At 37.4% G+C, this 24250-nt stretch overlaps 1 protein-coding gene across 2 annotated transcripts in view; it reads left to right on the top strand.

The window, feature by feature from the left end:
- The window catches only part of IL1RAPL1 (interleukin 1 receptor accessory protein like 1), a 687022-nt gene that overhangs the window by 647438 nt on the left and 15334 nt on the right, over positions 1-24250 (top strand). For both annotated transcript variants that reach the window (XM_071430366.1, XM_071430365.1), the window contains exons 7-9: positions 3221-3353; positions 5367-5512; positions 17033-17176. In XM_071430366.1, coding sequence (XP_071286467.1) covers positions 3221-3353; positions 5367-5512; positions 17033-17176 — 423 coding nt within the window. The remainder of the gene's footprint in view (positions 1-3220; positions 3354-5366; positions 5513-17032; positions 17177-24250) is intronic.

Here is a 24250-nt window from a genome sequence, read left to right as displayed (position 1 = left end):
AAAGCAGCTCTGCTACTTGTTATATGTTTCCTACAAATTTTCATGTTTTCTACAAATCTGCAGACTTTTAAAAGCAGATTGTCCATGCAGAACAGCTGCTTGGTGCCACAATTGAGATTGTGCCTGCTCACTTCAAAGCTGAACATCTAGAGAAAAGCACAGCCCCTCCTACAACACTCAATCACTCACTCTCATGATGGCAGCTCTGGAGTAGAAATCAAGATGTGCTCCCCAAATACTGAGTCCATTCATAGCATGGCCCTGCAGTCAGGTTTTATTTACATGTGCCTGCAGCTGGAAGCCTCTTTGCTTCTCCAAGGGAGCCCCATGCCCTCTGCACAGAGCTGTGAGTTCTGGATAACAGAGCCCCTTATTAATGGTCACAGTTGGTCATTAGCTGGTCACTGAATCTTCCTTGATGGCCAGCTAATGAACATCCCACTGGCTTATTGTGAAGATTGCTCAAGATAGACAGAGCAGTTAATTTATAGCTGAAGCCCCAGCATGCTAATGGCCTTCCCTGGGTACCTGCAATCAACACAGTACTACTAAGTGGCATTACATTCTTCCTAATTCATTTCTCACTTGCAACTTTTTCACGTTGAATGGAGACTTCAGATTCTACACTTGAAGATATGTTTGCATGTTTTATTTACGGAGAAAACTTCTTTAAGAATTTAATAAAGAAAACAACCTTAATCTTAAAAACTCTCTGGTTTTGTTAAGTTTTGCTCTTACTAGAAGATGTTTATTTTTTGAAAAACAAATCTATGCTCATAACATTCATCTATAAAAGGCTCAGAAGCCCAGACAGAGCAAAAATCATGTCTCAGGGGTACCTGTTAGCTGCAGGAGCCTGGAGAGCTTTAATGGTCCAGCACCCGTGGTGTCTAATCTCTGTGAATCATGGATAAATTGGCCAGAAGTTACAGTCTCTCTAACTGTGATCTTGCCAGCTCTTAAAAGCTATAAAGTTTCAACCAAGCCTTGGCTTGGTAGGAAAGCCCTGGAAAAAGCCCAAGAAGTGGCAGTGATGCATTAGGTAGCACTCTGAGTCTGGTGGATAATGCCATAGGGGTTGTCCAATTATCACAGAAGCCTGCTTTGGCTTTACATGTGCAGGTACCTTCTCCCATCTCAAGAGTGCACAGATCCCACTGTGGCCAAGACTTTCATAATCCTTTAAGGTTTTATATTTTCATTTTCACACATTCAAGCATCATAATTATGATGCAAAACCAAAACAAAAGCAAACCCCAAAACCGAAACCAAACAATCCCACCACCCCCCACCCTCTACTTGGAATATATCTGCAATGCAACTGCTGTAAGAAACCAGGTTTGCATGGCAAGAAACCAAGGAATTGATCATGTTCCACTACAGGTTTTCATGCACTTGAACCACAATATGTCCCCGTGCTCATCTCACTCCCTTCAAATGGCTTCAAGATTGCAAAAATCTTTCTCCCAGGGGTTCCAAATTGCACTTCTTGAGCCATGAAGAGATTGAGAAATTGAGCTTCCAGGGAGGTGTCCTGACCATGGCTCCCTGGGGTTTGAAAACAGGAGCTATGCTTGTCTTTAGAAAGAGAGGCTTTGCCTTCTCTCTGAAGAAACACATCTTATATGTGGCAGCTTTGCTCTAGACTAAGTGAGATTATTAAAATTTCTCATTATTAAGAGATTCCATTTCATACTTTTTGATTATGAAGGAGACCCTTCTCTCCATCCTAGTTTCAAGTACTGGAATACTCCTGTCTCCTTAGCAGCCATTGCTTGCAAAAGGTATGGTAGCAACCAAAACTTCCTGAAATGACTAAAAGAAATGAGATCCTAAAGTTCCAAAACAGATTGTGAAAGTAGCAGAAATGGTATTTGCCTTGGTGTTGCACATTTGGAACAAAAACATTTGATTCTGTACCTTTCATGCCATGGATGTGAGAGTTCAAGGTAGTCATTTGTAAGACATTTATTTAATAATTACTTCTTGTTACACAGAATCCTGCATTTGTTTTCATGCTAAAAAGTAAATATGAAATTCAAATATTAATGTTGTATGTTTGAGAAAGACCAAGTCCTGACAGAACCTGGTATTTTTGAGGAAATTAGAAGAACAGTGTATTTTCGAGGAAATTAATTGAACCCAGATGGCCTTATGGCATCTTGGTACAGATGTAGTAGTGATAAAAACGCTTTTCTCTTAATTTTTGTCCAGGAGCTGTGGTCTGTTAGCTTTAAAGTCCAAAAATTAAAAACTGAAAGTGTGAATAAAATGTTAATTTGGTCTTAGCAGTATTATAAACTCCAGGGAAATACTCTCTTCGTGAGGGGAAAAGACATCTTCTTAAATCCCCACTCTTCCTTAAGTTACTGTGTAATTATGCCCTAAAGAAATGCATGTGGCAGTTTAGAAGAGTTGGTGCATGTTGGGACAGATATCTTTAGAGCAGCCAGTGGGGGATCTTCAGCTGTGTCTGTCCTCTTGCTTTATCCAGTCTTGCCAACACACAAAAACTGTGCAAGTGGCCATTTCAATCCCTGCATGTGCCCAAGGTAAAGCCCAAAGCCAAGTGGTACAAACACAATGTAAGGCTCCATGTGAAAATAAAGCGAAGGCATATTAGTTTTTAAAATTCTCGTTATAATGATTAAATAAGTAGTGCTGTGCATATATATGAAATTTCTGCTCCCTGCTGCATGCTCTGCTAATGGTTCTTCCCATTCTAATGGATTGTAATGTTCAGAATTAGTTCACAGGAGCTTTTTTCAAACTTTCCTGCTAAAGTGTAGCAATGAGCACACATCCTTCTACCAGAAATCCCTTGGGAATGGAACTGGACAGGAATATACCAGCCTCTTTGCAGAAAGCATTGCAAGGCTGAACTAACACAGATGAAATTGCATGTCTATTTTACCTGACTTTTATCTTTTTCAGAGAAAAAAAAAAAATTAAGTTAGCTCCTTTTGAAAAGAAATGATCTCTGATGTCCTTACCAAACAGAAAATGTTTTGAAAAAAATTAATCCTGTTTTTACATATAATTTAATTTCATTTTTATTGCATTTATTTTCAGAAAATGTATTGTGTCAAGACAAGCAGATACTCTTGGAAACTTTCAACAACAGCTGGAAATTGAGGAACCCTCTGAATATTTTGGTTTTTAAAAAGCAACTGATTTTAAATTTTGAAATAAACATATTTTCTTACGTTTTTTGCAACAGGTGGTTCTGCTAATCTAACCTGCAGAGCTTTCTTTGGATACAGTGGAGATGTCAGTCCTTTAATCTACTGGATGAAAGGGGAGAAGTTTATTGAAGATTTGGATGATAATCGAGTCTGGGAAAGTGACATTAGGTAAAAGAAAAAGGTTTTTTCTTTTTTTCTCTGTATTTTTTTGATAGTTAATGTTACATTTTTTATCACAGTCTAACCAACGAGCATATTGGGTCTGATATTTTTTTTTTCCAACACCATCCACATGCTATTTGACTCCACCAGTAGAGAACAGAAAAATGCCATCCTCACCCAAATCTGATGTTAGAGACCTGCAAAAGCAGAATAGCTACCCAAAAAGAGCTGTAATGTTGACCAGGTGGAATTTACCTTTTTTAAAATGTGTGCTGGAATTTACCTTTTTCAAAAGGTGGCAATCTACAAAAACAATCACTAGGACACTTAGTAAGATGAAATAAAAAAAAATTAATATCTTCAGAAAATCAGCTTAAAAAGTATTTTCAAACATTAAACCTTAAATAAATGGTGAAGTTTGACTTCCCTTTTGGAATGTTTTGATTTCTTCATGAAAAAAACCTGAGTTTCCTGGGATGTTATCTGGCTTGTGAGAGCCAAGCATCCTGTTATGTGGGCTGCTTATATCTGCTGAAATACTTGTTTGGGAGAGGATCTGGCAATTCATGCCATATACTTCTACTGCTCCTAAAAGTGCTGCCTCATTTAGAAATTAATGTGGATTCGTATGGAGAATTACATGCTTGACATAGCTTACTAAATCCTACCCAATGTGAAATATCTGCTTGGATCTGAAGAGATTCCTTATTCATTTAAACTCTGTGTGTGTGAATATCACTGTTTCTATGTATCACAGAAATTGAAACTCAGAAATTCAGGCAAATCTTAGTGTGCATGTCGTGGTTTAACCTCAGCCAGCAAGTAAGTTCCTCACAGCCACTGACTCACTCCCCTGTTATCCCCCTCAGGTGGGGAGAAGTACCAGAATAGAACTTGTGGGTTGAGATAAAAACAGTTTAATAATTGAGACAAAATAAGAGATTATAATAGTAGCAATAACACTAATTATAATAGTAAACATATATTACTAATAATAATTGTAATGAAAATGAGACATAGACGAATAGAACCCAAGAAAAAGAAATTATGCACAATACGATCACAATTAGCAAAATCAAGTAGACCTCAGTGACCTTCAAAGTCATGATCCCCAGACACAGGCAAGAAGGAAGCGTGTTTCACCCCAGTGTACTTCAAGTTTATTCGACAAAAGTCAAGATCAATAAACTAAATGGCATGTGACAAAAAATTCAGCTATATTTTGTGTTTAAAACTTTCCCAAGTCCTTCAGCCAGTGACTTAACTAGCTGATGACTGACAAAAAAAAGTGACAATAAACCTGTTACAACTTTCTTGTTTCGTGGAGGGAGGAGCAGAAAAGCTCATTTCCATTTCATTTGTCAGGCCTGCAATCATTTGTCATTTGCTTTCCTGAGTTCCTGAAACCACTGATGGTCTTGTTAAGAGGGAAAGAAAGTAATGGGAAGACAGGTGGAGTCTTAGACAGGAAGCCTTTTATTTATAATCTCTATGAGCTAGTGACACCTGGTGTACCAGTTCTTCCTACTGTTTGATAAAACATTATAAAATTTTATAATGCATCCCAGAAATTATCTCTCCTACCATGGTATGAACATGTTGTTCCTGAGTGGCATGTTGAAGAGCCTCAGAAAAAGGACAAATATTGTGTTTGGCCCAGACTCCTGGTGTGAGTCTAAAACCCCAGAATAACTGTTTTCAGTTTTCTCTCTTCTACTGTTCCAAGATTCATGGATCAGAGTCTCCATCAAAGTGTGCAATGATATATTATCCATGTGCATATCATTCTTCTTTAAGAAGACAATGAACTGCAGCTCTCATTAACATTTACAAAGCCAAAACTCCTTATTAGAAGTGAGGAAGAAAAGGGCATGATATAATTAAATTAAGATTGCATCAAACCATAGCCAGATTTGAAGCCAGAGAGTTGTGAGTTGTAAGTAGCATTGTTATGTCATGATTATCTAAAGCTTCACTGTGGTACAAGCAGAACAGCAGCAATGGTTGTTTTTTCCTCAGGGTTCTCAAGGAGCATCTTGGGGAACAGGAGGTTTCCATCTCATTGATTCTTGACTCAGTTGAAGAGGCAGACCTAGGAAATTATTCCTGCTACGTCGAGAATGGGAACGGACGCCGCCATGCCAGTATTCTGCTACACAAAAGGGGTAAATATGCAGCTTTTCTCCATGAAAGGGTAAAGTGTAGGGATGGTCAGTTTGTGGAGATTCCCTCTGATGCAAGCATGAATTTTAGCTCCCTAAGAATTAATAGTCAATGGTTATTTTTCCCAAGGAATTTGTACAACTTGCAAAATAAAAGAGAAAGGAGGTTGTTAATTATGGATGTCATTGGAAAAAAATACAGTAACCCCTTTTAACTAGATCTCTATAAAAGATGCATTTAATAATTCATTCACTTTAAAATTTATGAAGGCTCAATAGAGAAAGAATAGTAGGAAACCACAGGTGATACATCTGTAATATTTTTCTGTAAGAAAAATATTACAAATTTTAGGAAAACCAAAAAAAAAAACCTTTTACATCTCTCAGAAATGCCACCTAAACCCCAAGCCAGGGGGGTTCCTGCATAGCCTGACATGGACATTTTCCTTCCAACACTTTTGTTTTACATCAACATTTCTGAAGTGAAACATCATGACAGAAGCTGCTAAGAACCTCCCTGTTTCTCCTCACCACTCACATCCCATGATCCCAGCCTGCCTAATGGGATCTCCCACCAAGATAATTACAGGGAGATGGAAAATCTGCAAATCAAAGCTCCCAGACCCATTTTGTCCACTTTACCTCCCAGAGGGGGCTCCACATCCCTGGGATTGACACTCCCTACTCTCATGAAGCTTCCTGTTGACTTCAGAAAGCAAAGAATAAGCAGGAGCAGTGTCTGCATTTTGCTGACATTCCTGTGCTTTTTTTAGATTGTTTGTAAAAGTGAGCAAACCAGGATCTTACTGTGGTGCTGAAGTACTTGTGGCATCTCAATTTATATCAAAGCAGTGATATCTTCCCTAAATTTAGTTTTGTAGCATACAAAGCCTGTCTAAGCTTAGAAAGAAACCATAAATCAAGAGAGTGTGACCAATTTATTTAAATGTATTGTTGGGTACCTCCAATTACTTGAATAGAACTTCATTTGTAGCCATTTTTCTAAACTCTTGTCATTGCTTCTTAAAAAGATGCAGATGTGAATTACCAGATGTTCTGCTTAGCCTGACATTTGTCATATTTTCTTGAATTTTCTGAGATGAGAAATTAACTTATTAAGTAGTTGAACCTCAATAATATACCAGCTAGTAGTCATATACTCTGGTTCAGAGGCATTTGAACTCAGAGCAAGAGCTTAACCCAAAAAGCACTGAAATCCAACAGCTTGCTCTAAACAATCAAATTACTTGATGGAATACTGAAAATAAAATATTTTAAAGCTCAAATTACTTTAAAACCAATACTTATTTAACTGACACCTATTAAGTCACATGCTGATGCTTAGTCCTTATTTTCTTTTCCATACAAGCAGTAGCTCCAAGACTGAAAACATGTAAGTCTTCTCTGTTCTGTGACAACCAGATCTCTAATTTAACTTTGTGCATGCATGAATTTTGCAAGAATCTACTTTCCTTACTCCCTTTCTTAGAGAACTCAGTAAGTCAGACATACTAAAATATGTGGCCTCATGAAAACATGCTTAAGAGGAAGTAATCTCAATATTTAATTGCCCTTATAAATAGTAAAAGGACAAAAATAGCAGAAAAACTCCCAAAAATATTTTTTCCTCTTTAAGTAAGGCTGAATCTGAAATAGATCTGGAAGCCAAGTCTGTTGTGCCCTCAAAAGACAAAAGGTACCAGATACAAGCCTTCTACACATTTTGGGAGTTGACAAGTGTTTCAGTGAAAAGATAAATTAAGCATGGCAGATAAAAATTTGAGCTAGTCTCTCAGGTCTCCCAGGAAGAGGAGTTTTGCACTGCTTGCTTAGTCTCCTGTACATCACCATGACAACCTTTCAGTTTAGGTTTCCTTGTTTAGATCCATATTTAGCCTCTGCTAGGAATGAGTTAGCTGTTTATTAATTTCTGATTATTTGGCTGACTTGGACCAATAGGGACCTAACAATTAGGTAAATTTGCTTCCTGAACACCAAGATATTTGCAGATGTAGTAGTTTTGGCTGGGTTTCTAGCTAGTGATCCTTTTTTTCCAGCAGTATAAGAGTACAAAAATGATGAATCTGGAATGTTCACTGCATACCTGAAAAAGAAATTTTAATCCTTCTTCAACTTCCTGTGTGGAACATTATCACCAGGATCAGAAGGGATAGCAAAGCAGAAAACTCTGCTGCTGAACAAAGAGAGTTCCTGGGAGAAGAGGTATTTAAGGCTAAATGCTGCAGTGGGTATTGAGGTACAAAGTTTAAGCCTTTCTAACACCCTTGCAACTGCTGCTTCACCCTGGTCAGTAGAATCTCTGTACACTTAAAAGTCCAGGTGGAGATTTTAGACATACCCACACTTACACAGGCCCTGAAAGCATAGGAAGCCAACAGTCTAAATCACCAGAAAAAGCCTGGATGCATCTTCCTTCATATCCCCCTGGTCAGCCCAGCAGGGACACACTCTCACCTGACAGAAACCCTGAGCAGGCTCCATCAGAGGCTGGTCCTGGCCCAAAGCAGAGCCTGGCACATTCACCAGGGACAAGGGGCTGCTGCTTTTCCCCTGATGGAATGGGAAGCCAGAGCCTCTCCTTTCCTGACATGAGCTCATTGCAGGAGGGGAGCAGAGCACAGTGCCCCTGGACTCCACCACCACTTGTGCAGGAAAAGTGAAGCCAATTTCAGCATCCAGCACTGGGAAAAGCTGGGGCCCTGGTACCTCCCTCTGGTGCAAACACCAGCGCTCTCCATCTCAGGGAGCCCAGCTCTCATTTTCTCATCAGCTTCTTTTATTTTTTGACATCAATGGAGAAACCCTATGATCTATTTTTTCTGCTGGCAGCTAACAATTTTTAGAGTCCTAAATTTCCTCAGATGCTGTGCATAGAGAGCATTTAACTCAAAGCTAAAGGCAGTAGAGCATTTTAACCATGACAATGACAATGCTGTTTCCTTTTCCTCATTCATTACAACAAAATTTGTAAAAAAATAGGAAAAATCAATCAGAACCCAAAAGATTTAAGTTTCATCCCTTTCCTCCACCTTCTGACCAAATCCCTGTCACCTTTACAATAATCAAGTTATTTTCCCTTCTGTGTGAGAAAAAAAAACCTACTTGTTATAATCTAAGGTTGATTTTGTTACTTACTGGTGGTAGGTGGCATTGATCATCCAGAGCAATTACAGTTTAATCTTCAGCTAGGTAGAGGAACCTTCTAGAAATCAATTTTGAGAGTGGTACTGAAAGCAGCTAAGCAGAAATTTATTAATGACAGACCAGATTGCAGATGATATAACAGTTGGATCACAGATTACAATTCCATTTTTTCATAAGTTTTTTAATTAAAGAAGACAAACTTACAGTCTATCAATGTAGTAGATAAAAATTCAATGCATGAGGACAAAGAATGCTTTTCTGCAATATTATGTATTGACAAGTATGACTTTCATGCAGGATCAAAGTCTTCATAATCTTATCACAGACTGTGTTATAAATACAGGTTATTATCTAATTATGTGATTTTTTTTTTTTTAAGTCCTCTCTGTATGTCTTCAAGTAGAACTCTACAGCAAAAATAATCTCAAATTCCATCTTGGCATTATTCTTTAAGTAGTATGGATATTATTTTAAAAGCTTAATAACATTACTGATATTTTTCCTGGGACAGACACCAGAACTAAGGTAACATTTTTTCATGCATTTTTTCAAAGTATCTAATTCCCTTTCTTCCCATTGTCATCAACATAGTATTATCATCTAATTTCCTACCCTTAGCCTCTTTTATGGTTTCCCATTGTTTTTCTCTGTCATAGGTGTTCTCAGTGGGCATATATGAATCTTGTTGATTGTAAGTTAATGAGGGGTAATTAAAACGAGTTTGGGGTTTTTTTCCTGTCAAGAAAAGTAAATATTTTCACTGAAATATATTGTTTAGAGAAAGAGTATGTTTAAATTGCCCATGAAAATATGTGTTTGAAAAATATGCAAGGTAATATTTCCTAGAGGGAATGCATCTTGAGGAATACTACCTTTTTTTAAACTCATCATTTCTTAATACATAAACATTTTATTAATATTTCCTGTACAATGTAAGAGAAAATTCTGAATAGAAATTAATTCAAAATTATCGTTATATGGTTATTAATGATAACAGAATGGCTGACAAGCACCTTAAATTGCATTCATCCACATAATAGAGTAAATCTGGTTTATTACTTACAGACTTGAATGTTTTATATGCATTTTCAGTCAGTTAGACACAATTTCACACAGTGGTAGTGATGAGTGACAATTAAGACTTAAAAGAGAAAAGAAACTAGTTCTTTTCTAACCTCTGCAAAGAAACCCCAGGTGTTATATCTCCTTTCACCAAAAAGCTTCACAATGCTTCTGAAATTTCTGAAAGGAAACTCATCATATGAAATATGAGAACAGTGAGTTGTATTTCAGCTTCTGCTGGCTGGACCTGAGTACTTGTTCACTCCAGTGAATCTCTGAGTCTCAGTGGAAGCTACACTGTGGAAGAATTCCAACCCACTTGGTCAGTTCTGACCTTACATGAGTCTATCTTCCACTGTATAAAGTATTCAGTTTTTATTCTGCAATGCAGGAAAGGCTTTTCCAAGACCCTCATCAGGTTTTAGAACTGGAATTGAAATTGGATTGGATGGAAATTGATTTTTCATTCACCTATGGCCATTGAAGAAGCCTTCACGTTGTCACTGTGCTGAGCAGTGCAAATGTTCATTCTCCCAAGAGGTTCATGACACAGGGCCAAAGGTCAAATATCAGCTCCCTTCTTGTCCCAACCCTAACCAAACATGACTGTCCTTTCACACTCAACCTCATCTAAAATCAGTCAAGGAATAGAATGCTAAAGACCTCTGCCTGAAAGAAACTCTTCATAAGACCACTCTTTTATTCAGTCAGGTTTTTCTCATCCTTTAGAAAATTGGACTAAGATAACTCCAGTAAAACAGTTTGTAAGATTACTCAGCATATGCCTACATGTAACTTTCATCTCACAATTCTTCATGCTGACAATGTGTCAAACAAGTTGGTTTGTTTCACAGATTACTTTTTAAAACAGCTTTTGTACCACTTTTATCATAGTACTTCCTTTTATGTAATGTCTAAGTGCAAGTCTAACCTTGATTGGCAAGGATGAAAATATTTTCAAATAAAATGTCACAAATTTTTCCCATAATCCATGCATAGCTAAATTATTCTTTAATCCTATCCTCAGAAAAAAAAATGCAAACAGTATGGTTTATGATCTTACATCCTTGGAACTCAGTACTCAATTTTTTTCCCCACATTTTTAGCACTCCTCAGTGCCTCTTACATTAATTTCTTTCAGAAATTCTAAGTGGAATAATAGTGTGGGCTTGTCTGATTTCTGTAGTACAATTAACAAATAGAAGTGTCTTGGTTTAGGGTAAATTTGGGAGAAAATTTTCAAAGGGGTTCTTTTAGAAAGCAAATTTAATCAGCCCCTCCTCCAACTGATTCAGAAAAAGATTTCTTTGGAGAGAAGCGGAAAAAAATGTTTATTTAACAGGCAAAATATTCACTAGAACAAAAAAATGAACAGTATAAAGCAATAAAACTTCTTGTCACCCAGAAGAGATGACAAACTCAGAAAGTCCCTTTGTGGGCTGTAGCTTGGCTCTCTCAGTCTCTTCTCAGTCCCTCCGGCGCTGGAAATGCCGTGGCCCAGGCCAGGCCCTGGTGGTCAAAGGTGTGAGCTCCTGGTGCTCTTCTGGGTCTTTAGTCTAGAGAAGATTTGAACAATTCTAAGAAAAAGAAAAACCACATTCAAGGGGAGTTCTCTGCCTTAGCTAGCTAAAAATTAACTAAAAGCAAAGGAGAGCTTTGTCCCGCCATTTGTCCATGTGGCAGACAACACAGCCCAGGAGAAGGATGCAGTTTCTGATAACAAACTCTGCACTTCTCTCCCTTCTTTTGCTCTTGGAACTAGTCTTAAAGGTGCAAAACTTATTTTTAGGCTAAACAGATGAATGGGGATGCAATCATCATAAAGGACAAGAAGCTCTCCTAATGAGGAAAATTTCAGGTCATACACATATCATTAATTTGGGGAAGATAACCAAAGATTACTGCAGTCCCACACCATGACACTTTTTCCCTTCAATCTATATCATAAACTGCCTTTAAAATGCATTGTTATATATTTAAATGTAGTAAGCTTCAGTAACATTGCAGCATTCATATTTTCCCAACCTTATCCTCTTTTGAGCTAACATACTGTTGGAGATAGTCAGTGTAATTACTCTGCTACTGGGAACAGGTATCCTGCACTTCTCAGCAGAAGTAAAAATGCCATTAAGAATATATTTCTATTATAATAATTTACTATCTCTCTTCTAATAACACTGGAAATCCAGCAGCACTAAGACTCAGATATGTTTTCTGCCATACTAATGAATAGATTAACAAGATCACTGTGTTGCATTTGCACACATACATGCTTATGTATATATAATCCCAAACATGACTAGTTCTTTTTCATAAGGGAATCAGGAATATATATGATTTATTGTTATAAAAATATAGAAAGAAAACCAGGTCCCAATAGTTCTAATGAATAAAATGAAATTACTGCACTGAAAACCATACTGAAAACCATAACTAAATTCAGCCAGCTTCAGTCAGTTCTGCAGATATCCACAGGCGTGGGTGGCCCATGCTGGCAGAAAGCATATACTTTGTGCTAAGAAATTATATCATAATCAAGCTAATGAGTAGCCCAAATCTGCTTCTACTGCAATCAGAAGTACTATTGTCCTACAGAATCAATCAGTAATTATTCATAATTGTATCCATATAGGATATCCATATAGGATATTCACACATACCCATCTAGGTACCTTTAGCACTACCAGATTTTTTTTTTTGCATTTTGAAACATACATGTATTGGATATGTGTATGCTGTTTAAAGCTGTGATTCCAAATACTTTGGGAAGATTATTTGTTTTACAGCTATGCCATAACAAATAATTTACTAAGCAGGAAAAAAAAAAAAAAAAAAAAGAAAACAAAACAAAGCAACAGAAAAAAAAAAAAGAGGAAAAAAAATACATGCTTCTTAATTTTAAAACTGTGAGTATGGGTTTCTTTGTTGCTAGCTTAAACTCTGCCTACTGTTTACGGCTGATCTCTGAAATGAGACTCAGACAAGTATCCCTGTGTTAGGCAGCTTTCTTCTTCCTTTAGAAGAAAGAACCCTGTTTGTAACCAAACCTGCATGTTATAACACTGCAGTCCCTGCTCCCCTTCCAAATTATATTTATTATCTTTATGGTTCCTTTAATAATTGAAGTCTGTGAAAATATACCTAAACAAACTGAGATCTGTCTCTAACCAAACATCTCTTTGTGAGTTAAATTATCCAAGACAAGTCGAGAATGGAAATCAGTTTAGGCCACAAATTTGCAAAGATTTATTTATGTGCTAACCTGAAGCTCTGTGAATAGTCCTGTTGACTTCAGAGGGATTACTTATAGTCCATGAAGTTGAGCAATCTGTGTAAGTGATTGCAAAATTGAAACCTTAGATAGACTGTAATTGGATTTTGAAAAAGGCTCAGAAACTGAATACACAGCTATAAATCACATGTGCTCAAAGTGTTATAAATCACAAAAAAAAATAATGTTTGAAATATAATTATTTTTCTTAGCAGTTCAGCTATATGAGGCCTAATTAGTGAATAAAATTAATTTTAAATTTTTACAGATCATTAAATGTAAAGCCCTTGAAGCATGTCATATAAGTCAAAAGATATGAATCTTTGACAGAACACTTTTATTTACTTTCTTCTTACAACTTCAGTCATGATAAGTGAATTACCTGTATGACACAGTGAAAGGAAGTTTATCAAATATTAGATCCAGGTGAAGATCAAATACATAACCTACAAATGTGTCCAATAATTAAGAAGGAAAAGGTATAAAATAAGTGCATTTATTACAAGTCATATATGCTTGATATTTGGGGAGGACACGTGCTTTGTTTTAATTAGCTGTCTCTTTCACTGAGTTGCTTGGCCAAAGCCTCCTGATAAGGAAAAAAATTGCAGCCATTGGTCAAAATGCTTGTAACAAATCTTGTTTTAAATTGAAGCTATTTATTCAGGAACCAATCTACTACTGCTGCAGCAATCAATGTGTTTTCCTTAGAGTAGAACTACTCCTGAGCTACTGGAAGACTATTGTTAATTGCCTGTAACTAAATGATTGCTGTGCTTCTGGATGCAACTCCCTGGCACTTGCTCGTTTGTTGTGTTTAACAGAATGCCGGTCGCCCTAAGGGTTAGCCGAGTAATTTTCCTTCACTATTTTCTACATTCAGTCTCAGCTCCTTAAGGAGAGACAGGTCTGTAATTTGAGCACCGCAACGCTGGGGCTAACTACATTTTAAAAGGTTTGCACTTCTCATATCTTGCTTCTGATGTGGAATTGTGAAGAAATGGAATCTTTTTAGCATGTAGCCTCTACAGAAAACTTGAATTTCAGCAGGAAAAACAGATCACACTTCAAAAGGAGTGTAATGCCTGCTGCAGCAACTGTGCTCAAATCACGCTGTAAAAGGCAGAATAAAGCAGCAGAAAAAAATGCTATTGTGAAGGTAGCCATGAGCTGCAACCTTGTTGCTACTCTTTACCTTGTCTTTAACAGTCTCTACATCATTGTTGAAACTGCTGACAGACACATCACCAACACCCTTGGCACCCACAGAGCATTTTTCAGGAGTAAGCTCTGCTAGGGAGGAGCCAGAGCACCTTCCCCAATTCGCGGTGGGAAAACCAAGGCACAGAAATGTGAAATGGCTTCAGTCACTAGAGGGGCCAACAGCAGAGACAAGACTGTGCCTTCTGCTTCTTCCACCTTCAGTTCAGCTCAACACAGAGTAATACTGTTCCTAAAACCCCTGAGGCATCTCAGAGCTAGTCAGTGGCCTTTTAGGGCATAGTCAGCATCCTGCAGAAAGACAAACTGAAGGCCTGAAAACAATCAGCCTGGTGTGACACTGTGCCCAGGCCAATCCCCCTGCCCTCCATGGTGCTGCTGTCCCATTTCCAGCACTTCCCATTTCCAGCTCTTCCCACTTCCAGCACTTTGGGTTGAGCTCAGGCACCTCATGGGCTGGGTGTAAGGATGCAGCAATCTGCTGGGCTGGTCACTGCCCCTGTCTGCCTCTGAACCCTGACAAACTGCACCCAAAACACAGAGTGAACCTGTGCTGATAGATGCTGTCCAGCACAGAGGAAAGTACAAGCTGGCTCTGTTAGATCAATAGACCATGAAACTTCCTCTGCAAACAAATCTGTTTAAGAAAGAGCCACTTTATCTGTGTACCATCACGATGGCTCAGCAGCAACACATGAAAAGGTAATTGCTTATATGTTTCAGGCTGACTACAGAATTTTGTTGTTTGCTTTGATGGCCTAATTAAGGACACTTTCATGTGCTTTCAGATAGATTTTACTGAAGCAAACATAAAGGCATAATCTTACTTTATGGGGAAACATATAACTAAGGGGGACTCTGATGGCAAAAGTGATGCAGTGCATTAGTCTGATTTCATGCACAATGACAGAAAACAGATGAATACCTGCAGTTATTTCTTTCCATTTAATATAAAAATCATTAGTTGAGAAAAAACTTCTGTTTTCCAGTTGTAAAGTTTTTCTTTGCCTTTAGTGAGTCATAACAGCAGGCACATAAATAGAATACTTTGTGCCTAGCAACCTGAAATATTAAAGCCTTTCTTCTAGTTACCATTGAACAGCTGCATCACCTGTATTACAAAATGATAAACAGGTATAGTAAGCCAGTGCAGAGTAATTTCCATTTCCATTTATATTCTAAAATACTGCATTATTTGTCTATGCAAACCATATTTTATCGAATGTTTTTAATAACATTTCCCTCTCTGGACCAGAAAAGTATTGGGAGTTTGAAATAACCATGCCAGTCTTAAAAATATCTAACACAAAAGAGTTTCCAGCACAGTTTTGGAACGAATGACATGGAATATAAATCCCTTTTTATTTTATTTTATTATACTTTTAGTGTCTTCTAGAGAGCAATGAAATCTTCTTACAGTTGCCTCATAATAATATAAAAAAAGGTGTGTGATTCTCAGTAGATGCTGTCAAATAAATGCAGTTTTCATTTTTTCCTCTAACCTTTTATTTCTCTAATTGAATTGTATTGTGCTGGATTATCAAATCTGCACAACCACACACAAAAAAGGTTACTCCAGGTCCACACTACATCACTCAGAGAGAAGCTGCCCCCTGTGAAAATAACACTTGTTCCAGCACAGATCTTCTATGAAACAAACTGTACCTCAGATGACCAAGATCTGGTGTTTCATCATTCCTCAAAACTGAGTGATTTGGAAAAGCATGGAAGCTCTTCAGACTTGCCATCTAGTGATTTCAAATTACAGAATTGTTAACAACTCTCCTCCTACCCTCCTTTTTTGTCACTGCCAGTTTTCAGTCAATGAGCAAATGAAAAGTAACAAAGCTCTGTGAGCTTCCTTCAAACTGGGGGAGGCAAAAGCCCATGGTGGCATGTTTCCTTTGGCCTGAAAAGTGGCTCCTCTGCTGGTGCTGGACACTTGTGGTGGCCACAACTGACCACTCCCTGTCCTCAGGAGCAGAGCTCCATGGTGATGATCCCAATCCATCCTGTGAGCAGATGCAGCAGAGACACCAGGGGCTCTGAATGGGAATGTCACAACAGGAAAACCAGGACTGTTTGCTGTGTCTACACATCAGCTAAGCCCACTGGGGGAAAAGTGAGAATAAAATGCAGACCTCTGGGAAACTGTTAAAAATATTAACATAAATATAACTGAGATGTGAGGTTGTAGGGTCCCTTGGATAATGTGTCTTCACATCTCTCAAGTGTTTTGTGGGGTCTTTTTATTTTTATTTTTATTATTTTTATTTTTATTTTGGAAAAAATAATAAAATTCTTAATCTTGTCCAGTTTGCCCACATTCTCTTTGTGTATGGAATAAGGGAAGAGCTGATTTTGCATTATAGTCCTCAAGAAGGAAACATTCACCTTTGCTTTCACTCTAAGTCAAATGTTGGCCTTTATCTAGGTAAAGTAAACTGTGATCTATCTACAGAAATAAAAAAGGAAGAGAGTTACAAAATATATCACATATATGCACATACTGATAGACAAGCACACACACACACACACACACACACACACACACACACGTCCCCAGCAGAATTTGTTTTTTAAATGAGCAATTCATATGGTGTATCAGAGGGAAAAAACAGCTTATTGAAGAATAAAAACCCCATCAATTAGGTATTCATTTAAGGGCTTTATAATGAAATAAATACATAAAATAACCCATCATTCATTATTTTATTTTAACGTTCAACAGAAATGCAAGGTCTGCTGCTTATCTTTCTGTGGTTTGGAATGTGGTTGTTACTGCATTTTGTAATTCTTTGCAGAGCTGATGTACACAGTTGAGCTTGCTGGTGGGCTTGGTGCTATTCTGCTGCTGCTTGTTTGTTTAGTGACTATCTACAAGTGTTACAAGATAGAGATTATGCTCTTCTACAGAAATCATTTTGGAGCTGAAGAACTAGATGGAGGTAAGGCAGATTCTTAGCACATTTCCTACTTTCTAAGAATATCTGTCTTTTATTTCTCTCCACCAAGGCCCAAATTTCATTTCAGTTCAAGATGTGTTAACAACTGCAATTTCAGGTGCTGACTTGAATATACATTTCTCATACAGCACATAAGCACAGTCACTGCTGAGCTGGTGTATGTGCTGCTCTCTGGAGCTCCAGAAGACATCCATGTCTTTTAGATTTTTATTCCCAACACTGAATGTAAATTGCCAACATCTGTGCATTAAAGATTTTCACTTCCTGTCAGTACTGAAAGCCAGCTTTACTTCTCTGTGAGCAAGGGGGTGTTTTCCCTAATTGTGTTGAACAAATAGGTAGAGGTTGAAGTATATCTCAATTTACTGCTTGTTTAAGCTGATCAGTTTCAATAAACTGTACTGAGTGTTTGGGAATATACCCAGTAGTTCATTTGCTTGAGTTCATTTACTTAGTCACTGAGCAGGCTGCAAATGGTCATTAAAGTTGTTCTGTGATTCAAGGACATCCAGCCTAAACAAAAGTAACCCACATTATATGCACCAGCTCTGTCAAACATATGTGTGAATTTTCATCTTTACCTTTTTAAGGACTGAAGGAAAAGGTAATCTTTGCCTCTACCCTTAGTAATCAAAATTGTTGTTGAACAGCAAACTGGGTTGAGCTGCAGGCTCTGATTAGTTAGATTTGGTTTCTTGGGTCAGATTTCCTGATGTTTTGGGCTACCATTATGTCTTTGGTGACAGGACCTTTTTTCCCACAGAAATACTAATAAAAGGTTTCTTTACAGGTCAAGATAATAGCCTGTAGGCAGAAGCCACTGTGATATATTAAAATAAATATGTACTGATAAACAAGTGATAGCTAAATCTGTCACTGATAAGGAAAAGAGCAGTTGCAGAATTACAGGTCCTTATATAAGACTTCCATAACAAAATCACTAGGGAATGACCCATTTCTGCCTCCCATCTAAAAATGCACAAGGATTCAAAATAGAAAATGCTCAGAACAACAAGCCAAAGAACATCAGAACATTTTGAACCTTCTACGGGATTTACAAAAAGATGCATTAATGTAGCAGCTCAGTGAGGAAAAAAGTCAGGTTATTCTATTTATTTTACTGAGGAGGAAACTGAGGCCCAGAGGGACCATGAGTCATGGAGGATTTTGACAGACACCTTTTTTTACAGAAGCTGAGATCCTCTCCTATCCACAAAGCAGCTGCCAGTTTAAATGTGCACGCTTACTTCCATAAATTATGTGAATTTATTAATAGTCATATTAGAATATGCAGAAATAGACACTTAAAAACTGTTTAGATGGATGTAATTTATTTTTTTCTCTCTTAGTATCAGTAATTCTTGCTTTTGTAGTTGTCATTTACCATTTTCTCAAGTAATTCCAATTCCTTTGAGGAATTACTCTGCCAGGTGCTATACTCTTGCCTCTCTCTCTTGTCCCATCCCAAACATTGGTCACTTGAGGACAGCAATACTTGAATCATGGATATTAAACATCAAAAAAAGTTACCTTTAAAAGATACTATAATTCAAAAGAAGGAAAACCAATATCCATTCAGTTTATCCTTCTGAGCAAAGGTCATTGTTAAAGAAGGTCAAGCATGGATTTTCCTTAGAAGATCAGGGTAAACACTGATAGCTTGGGTGCTTAACCACAGCAATATAGAAAGAAAAATACTATTTATAAATTCCTAATGAAAACCTGTAGCTTCTACCATGTTCAATATGCTGGCAACATGGATAAAACCCATTGTGCTAATGAAGTGACTACAGCTGCACATTTCACTCTGTCTCTTTCACTTAAACTCGTGCAAAAGAAGGAAGATGGAGAGAAAATGTTCCAAAGAAGCCCAAGACATGGCTTGTGCAGAAATAAATTGCAGACATAGACCGAGATCCCTTCCTTGGGCTTAGTTTGTTACTGACAGACACAAAATGCTGAACTCTAAAATCCTATTCTAACCACACCTCCTGCAGTGCAGCAGCAGAGCGCCCACGTTCTATTCATAATTTACACCATGTTCTGTCATACTTCAGGACAGCATGGAGATAAGCAAACATCAAAATATCACAGTCTTTTTTTTTGTATGCACTGTATTGTACCCAGAGAGGATTTGAAATGCTTTAAAGGTGAGGTCCAATTAAAATTTTCAGTAGAAAATCTCTTTTAAAATTCAATGCTTCATTTCTTCCCTGATCAGAGAACAAGCCCTTAAGGATGTCAAATCTCATCACAATTTCTTTTTCCTTTCCAAGCCTTAGACACATCAGTTTTTCTGAAGCTAACTAAAATACGCATTTTTGTGGGAGGCATGGGTAAATTGTGAGAAGTATTTGAAAACAAAGTATTTAACCCTCACAGCTAATGCAACTCAATTTATTACTTTCTGTATGGATACTGCAGATTCAAGAAGTGGTCGCAGCTGTCAATTGCTCATTTCTCTAACTTACACTGTTGCATTTCTCAGTGTTTTTTCTCAGCCTAAGGACAAGACTCTCCTTCTGTTTTTCACTCTCCTCCAGACACTCCTGCTCAGTCCTGAGAATGGGAATTGAAGCCCCCTTTTATATTTTTATGGTTGATTCCCTGACTTTCCTACTGATTTGGAATACAGTAACATTGCTGCTTCTCCTCTCACTCCATGCCTGTGCTTTCCAACTGCACAGGAGCTGGCTCCTCACCAGGGGATGGGCTGATGGACACCACAATGTGTCCTTCAGTGCAGAGGAGCACAGGGTGCCCCTGTCCAGTCAGGGACCTCACTGTGGATGTCTGACAGCTCCCCCAGTCACTGGAGCACAGGGGCAAGAGAAACACTCTGACCCTTGGCAAAGCAGTAGCTTTTTTTACCTCCAGGTGTTTGCCATGACCTTGCATCTCTGAGCCATAACTCACCACTACTGGTTTGGTGGCCAGAAACTCCCAAATCTGTTTAGGAGGAAAAATCCAGTTTAAGATCTTTCTACATACACAGTAAAGATGATAGCTTGAAGTGCCCTGCAAACAAAGAAATGTCCTGACTGTTCTGAAAACAACAACATTTTCAGAAATAGATACTTCACTGGGAACTTCTAAGGGCTAATCTTTGTCAAATGTCAGGTAACCTTTATAGCTTTGCAGCCTTAAACTTAAAAGCTTGTTTTTAAAAGCCCTGTCCATAAAGCACACTTTAGGGACTAAAATTATATTAGTGAAAGCCACTCTTAGAAGTGATGATTTCTTCTGTTTTGTTGCACATTGAGCTGCAACAAAAAGGATTTTATACCACGTTCATTCTCTGTGTAGCTTTTTAGCAGTGGCTTTTCATGTATTTTTTACTTTCCAAGGACCTTCTCTTGCTGTTGTTCCTGGTGTTTAAATGACTTTATGAAAAGAAGTATGGCACTTTAACTGACAGAGTGAAAATGTAAATAGCCATTTACAAGTACCAGTGATCAACACATGCCCTGACTTCTTTCTAGCTTGCACTCTATGACTTTAAAAGCTAATTTTATCAGAAGAGATATTACTACTATACAGAAATCTGCTTTTTATTTAAATATAAGCTGACTTCTAGGCACACTAAAGTCAGTGGAAATTTTCCCATTATTTTACCTGGGACAACTTTCTTGTTTTATTTTTCCTGCTCATCAAATTGTGGAAGTTCCCAGCATTCCCAGCCACATCAACCACAGTGAGGGTGGAGAGGAGAATAATTTCTCTCAGTGGTGCAGTTATGATCCTGCCTCAGAGTGGATAGGAGGCTCAAAGTGATCAAAACAGCTTGTTTTGACTTCTTTTTTTTTTGCCATTTCAAGATCTGTCAGGTTCCAGTGCATATCTGAATGACTGTATGCCAGTTTTAATTTACATTATGGATAAATCCAGAAGTCTAAGGGTAACAAGCTAAAAACCATTGGACATGGTCAGATAGGCAAACATACTCTACATGTGTTTGTGGTTTAGATTCTAGTTTCAGAGGCAGGACCATACAGTACAGCTAATAGAAACAGTTTGCAAGTATCTGCTGCTACCATTACCTGGGTAGATTTTTAACCTTTTAAATTGGTGAAAGTTTTTTATCGAGAAATTACTAAGCAAAGGTGAACACAATCCTAAAAAAAAAAAAAAAAAAAGAAGAAATTTTACACTAGTTTTACACTAGGAGGCTGCCAAAAACAAGTAGTAATTGAAGACAAAACCTGATTAAATTTATTGTAATGAGAAGTCAAACTTTAGGCTCGAGAAATAAAAAAGACTGTAGGCAACTGATAGCTAGAAAGCGAGAGTTTTGTTTGAGAGCTGAAATTATGACCTTCACAATGACCCTTGGTGCCTTTAGGTTCCATCAGATGTTTCTAAAATATTGGTCAGGAGCTCATTGTGGTGTCCTCAGTCTCAGCTCTCTGTGCCATGGAAACCTTGGTGAACTGAAGGAAGACACAGCCTCTGTGCAGCTCTCTTACAGGGAAGGCCACTGGGCCCAGGCTGGGGAGTTTCAGTTCTGGAGGAGGGAAAGTGGCTGCTTGTTTGTTTGTTTGTTTGTTTGTTTGTTTGTTTTCCACCACATTGCTGAAATAAAGAAAGAAAGCAAAGTGCTCCTAATAATATTAAAATGTGCCACTGCTGAGCTCTCCTAGTTCCAGAAATCTTGTTTGGATTTGGTGCATGACATCTGTAATGTTTCTTGGCTGGGCTGTTTGCCCTTTCATGAGAGATGAATTTCTGCTTCTCGCTGAGGGAAAGCAAATCAATGCTCAGATTGGGAGATTGATGAAACTGGTTCTTCCTTGTAGTTCCTGTTGCACCTGGGAGTCCTAATGTAATCATGATTTTGTCCTTGCTATTATTTAGCTGCAAAAGACTAGTAGGGTTCATGGATGAACCTATGGGAAAGCCCAGATAATGTCTTATTAACTGTCCAGGACAAGAGCAGATAAATACTTCTTGGTGGTTTCCTGGGTTTCATCCCAGTGAAACTCTTAAGCAGCAAGGAATGGCAGCACTTTAAGATTCTTCAGGTTTCTGTGTGACTAAGTTATTAACTTTCAAATATAACTTTTACCATTGGTTTAAGCACCACCAAAGCACTTGTGTTAATGATTATGCTATGCAGGTATAGCTAGACTGAAATTACTGCTGAAGTTAGTGACTTTGCAATTACTGAATCTTCCCTGGGGATGCACAAAATAAGTTTGCAATAGCAGTCTCACCACTCGTTTATATATTCTTATTGGCTATTGGCAAATTGTGACGATAAGAAGTCCTGCTCTATGAATATCAATTTAAAATTCTATTAAAATCACCTTAGAAAAATGAAGCTCTCTTCTTTCTAAACATTACTGGTTACAAAAAGGGATTTTTCTCTTATTTAATTACAATTTTATTGCTGGAAAACTGTTTCTTTTAACTCTTCTTCTTTATGCTATTTATTTACATCTGAAATATAATTCAAACAATAAAAACTCAATTTATGTCTCCACTGAATATGGGATTTTTCTAGATTCTGTACATGAAATGTCCTAATTCAAAGGAAAATTCCTTATTTTTTCTATCTTCCTATTTCACAAAATTTAAAGTGCATGTGCAATTTATTATTTTATATATATATATATATATATATATATATATCTTTAAAAATCAAATATTACCAAGATTATCTTTGGATTTCAAACTAAGAGATTGTTATGGGTTAAAAAGTTCAGATACAAAGTAGAAAAAAATACTCCCATACAATTCAACATTGCTCACTTCAACAAGAATATGAACTATCACAAGGAATGCTACATTTAAAATATACTATGCTATGGAAAAAAAATTGTGTGGGTAGTTCTTAATTTTTATTAATATTAAAAGGGCTTGACATTTAAAAATAATAGAAAATGTTACATCAGCAACAGTAAATAGTGTGAAGAAAAGTAGAAGTATTTTGAAAGACCTAGGATTTGAATGGTTTATTCAACTCAGCATTAAATGACATTTTTTCATTATATTAAGGATAACCACTATCCCAATGTATATATTAAATGTAGCCCCCAGAATAGCGAAGCAAATACAGATTAAGAAATGCCATAATTTTTAAGCAACTACAGTCTCTGAGAAATTTTGAAAGGTTCTTTATAACCTTTCCTGAACAGATCATGTTTTTTTAAGACAAAAGTTTGCTGTATCAGTTTGACTCCAGCTCCCTGCAGCATTTGGAAGGATCCAATCTCCTGTTTCCCATTGAAATCCTGTGCATGGCCAGCTGCCTCCACTGCACTGAATGTGTCTAAAGGCAGTACAAACTGCTCCGAGGATTTCAGGACACACGGACACATGAGCTGACTCCATCCTCTAGGTCTTAGAGCTTCATTGAAATAAGGTTCACTATGAAATACAACATTGTGGGGTTTCTCCTTGTTTTGATCTCTTAATGGGTCATGTGCTAAAATGTATAATGCCAGATGAAAGTTAGAATTTGTCACTGGCTTGAACATGGCTGATAAGGAAAAAAAAATACTCTAGAAAGTTTTTTGGTCTTTTTTTAATTTTTCATGATGATTTCTCTGTCCCCCATTAGCAGAAATATCTTCAATGTTTAAGTTTAATAAACCCTCAAAGGCCCAAACTGCTGACTTCTTGCAGTGTAACATGGAAATCATTAGAAAACACATACATCTATAATGCAAATTTGATGTTAAATGTGCTTGGTGGTCCCTGTAGAAGAGGAAGTTTTATCTTTCTTTCTGTAGGCACCAGCTTATCATTTCTTCATGTGTAGCTGTTAAGAGACCATGCATACAGATGAGTTCTTAGATGTCTGATAGCAATTTACTTACCCAAAGATCCCATTTGCATGTGAAAAAGTAGATGCATATAGAGTCTGGGTTTCATTTTATGCTTACACTGAGCCTTTAAGTGACTGCTGCTGAGCACATCCTTGGAATAACAAGAAGCATTTACAGCTTCATCCCCTAAAAATTTATATCACTTCTGTTAGATTAACATTGTAGAAAGTTACAGGGAGTATGACAGCATACTCTGCATTTAGATGAGTACCGAAAGGAATGGGCA

The sequence above is a fragment of the Agelaius tricolor genome, unplaced genomic scaffold (assembly GCF_023055355.1).
Source record: "Agelaius tricolor isolate 1412-34295 unplaced genomic scaffold, bAgeTri1.0.p SCAF_7, whole genome shotgun sequence".
NCBI lineage: Eukaryota > Metazoa > Chordata > Aves > Passeriformes > Icteridae > Agelaius > Agelaius tricolor.
This window is presented reverse-complemented; position numbering and strand designations above follow the sequence as displayed.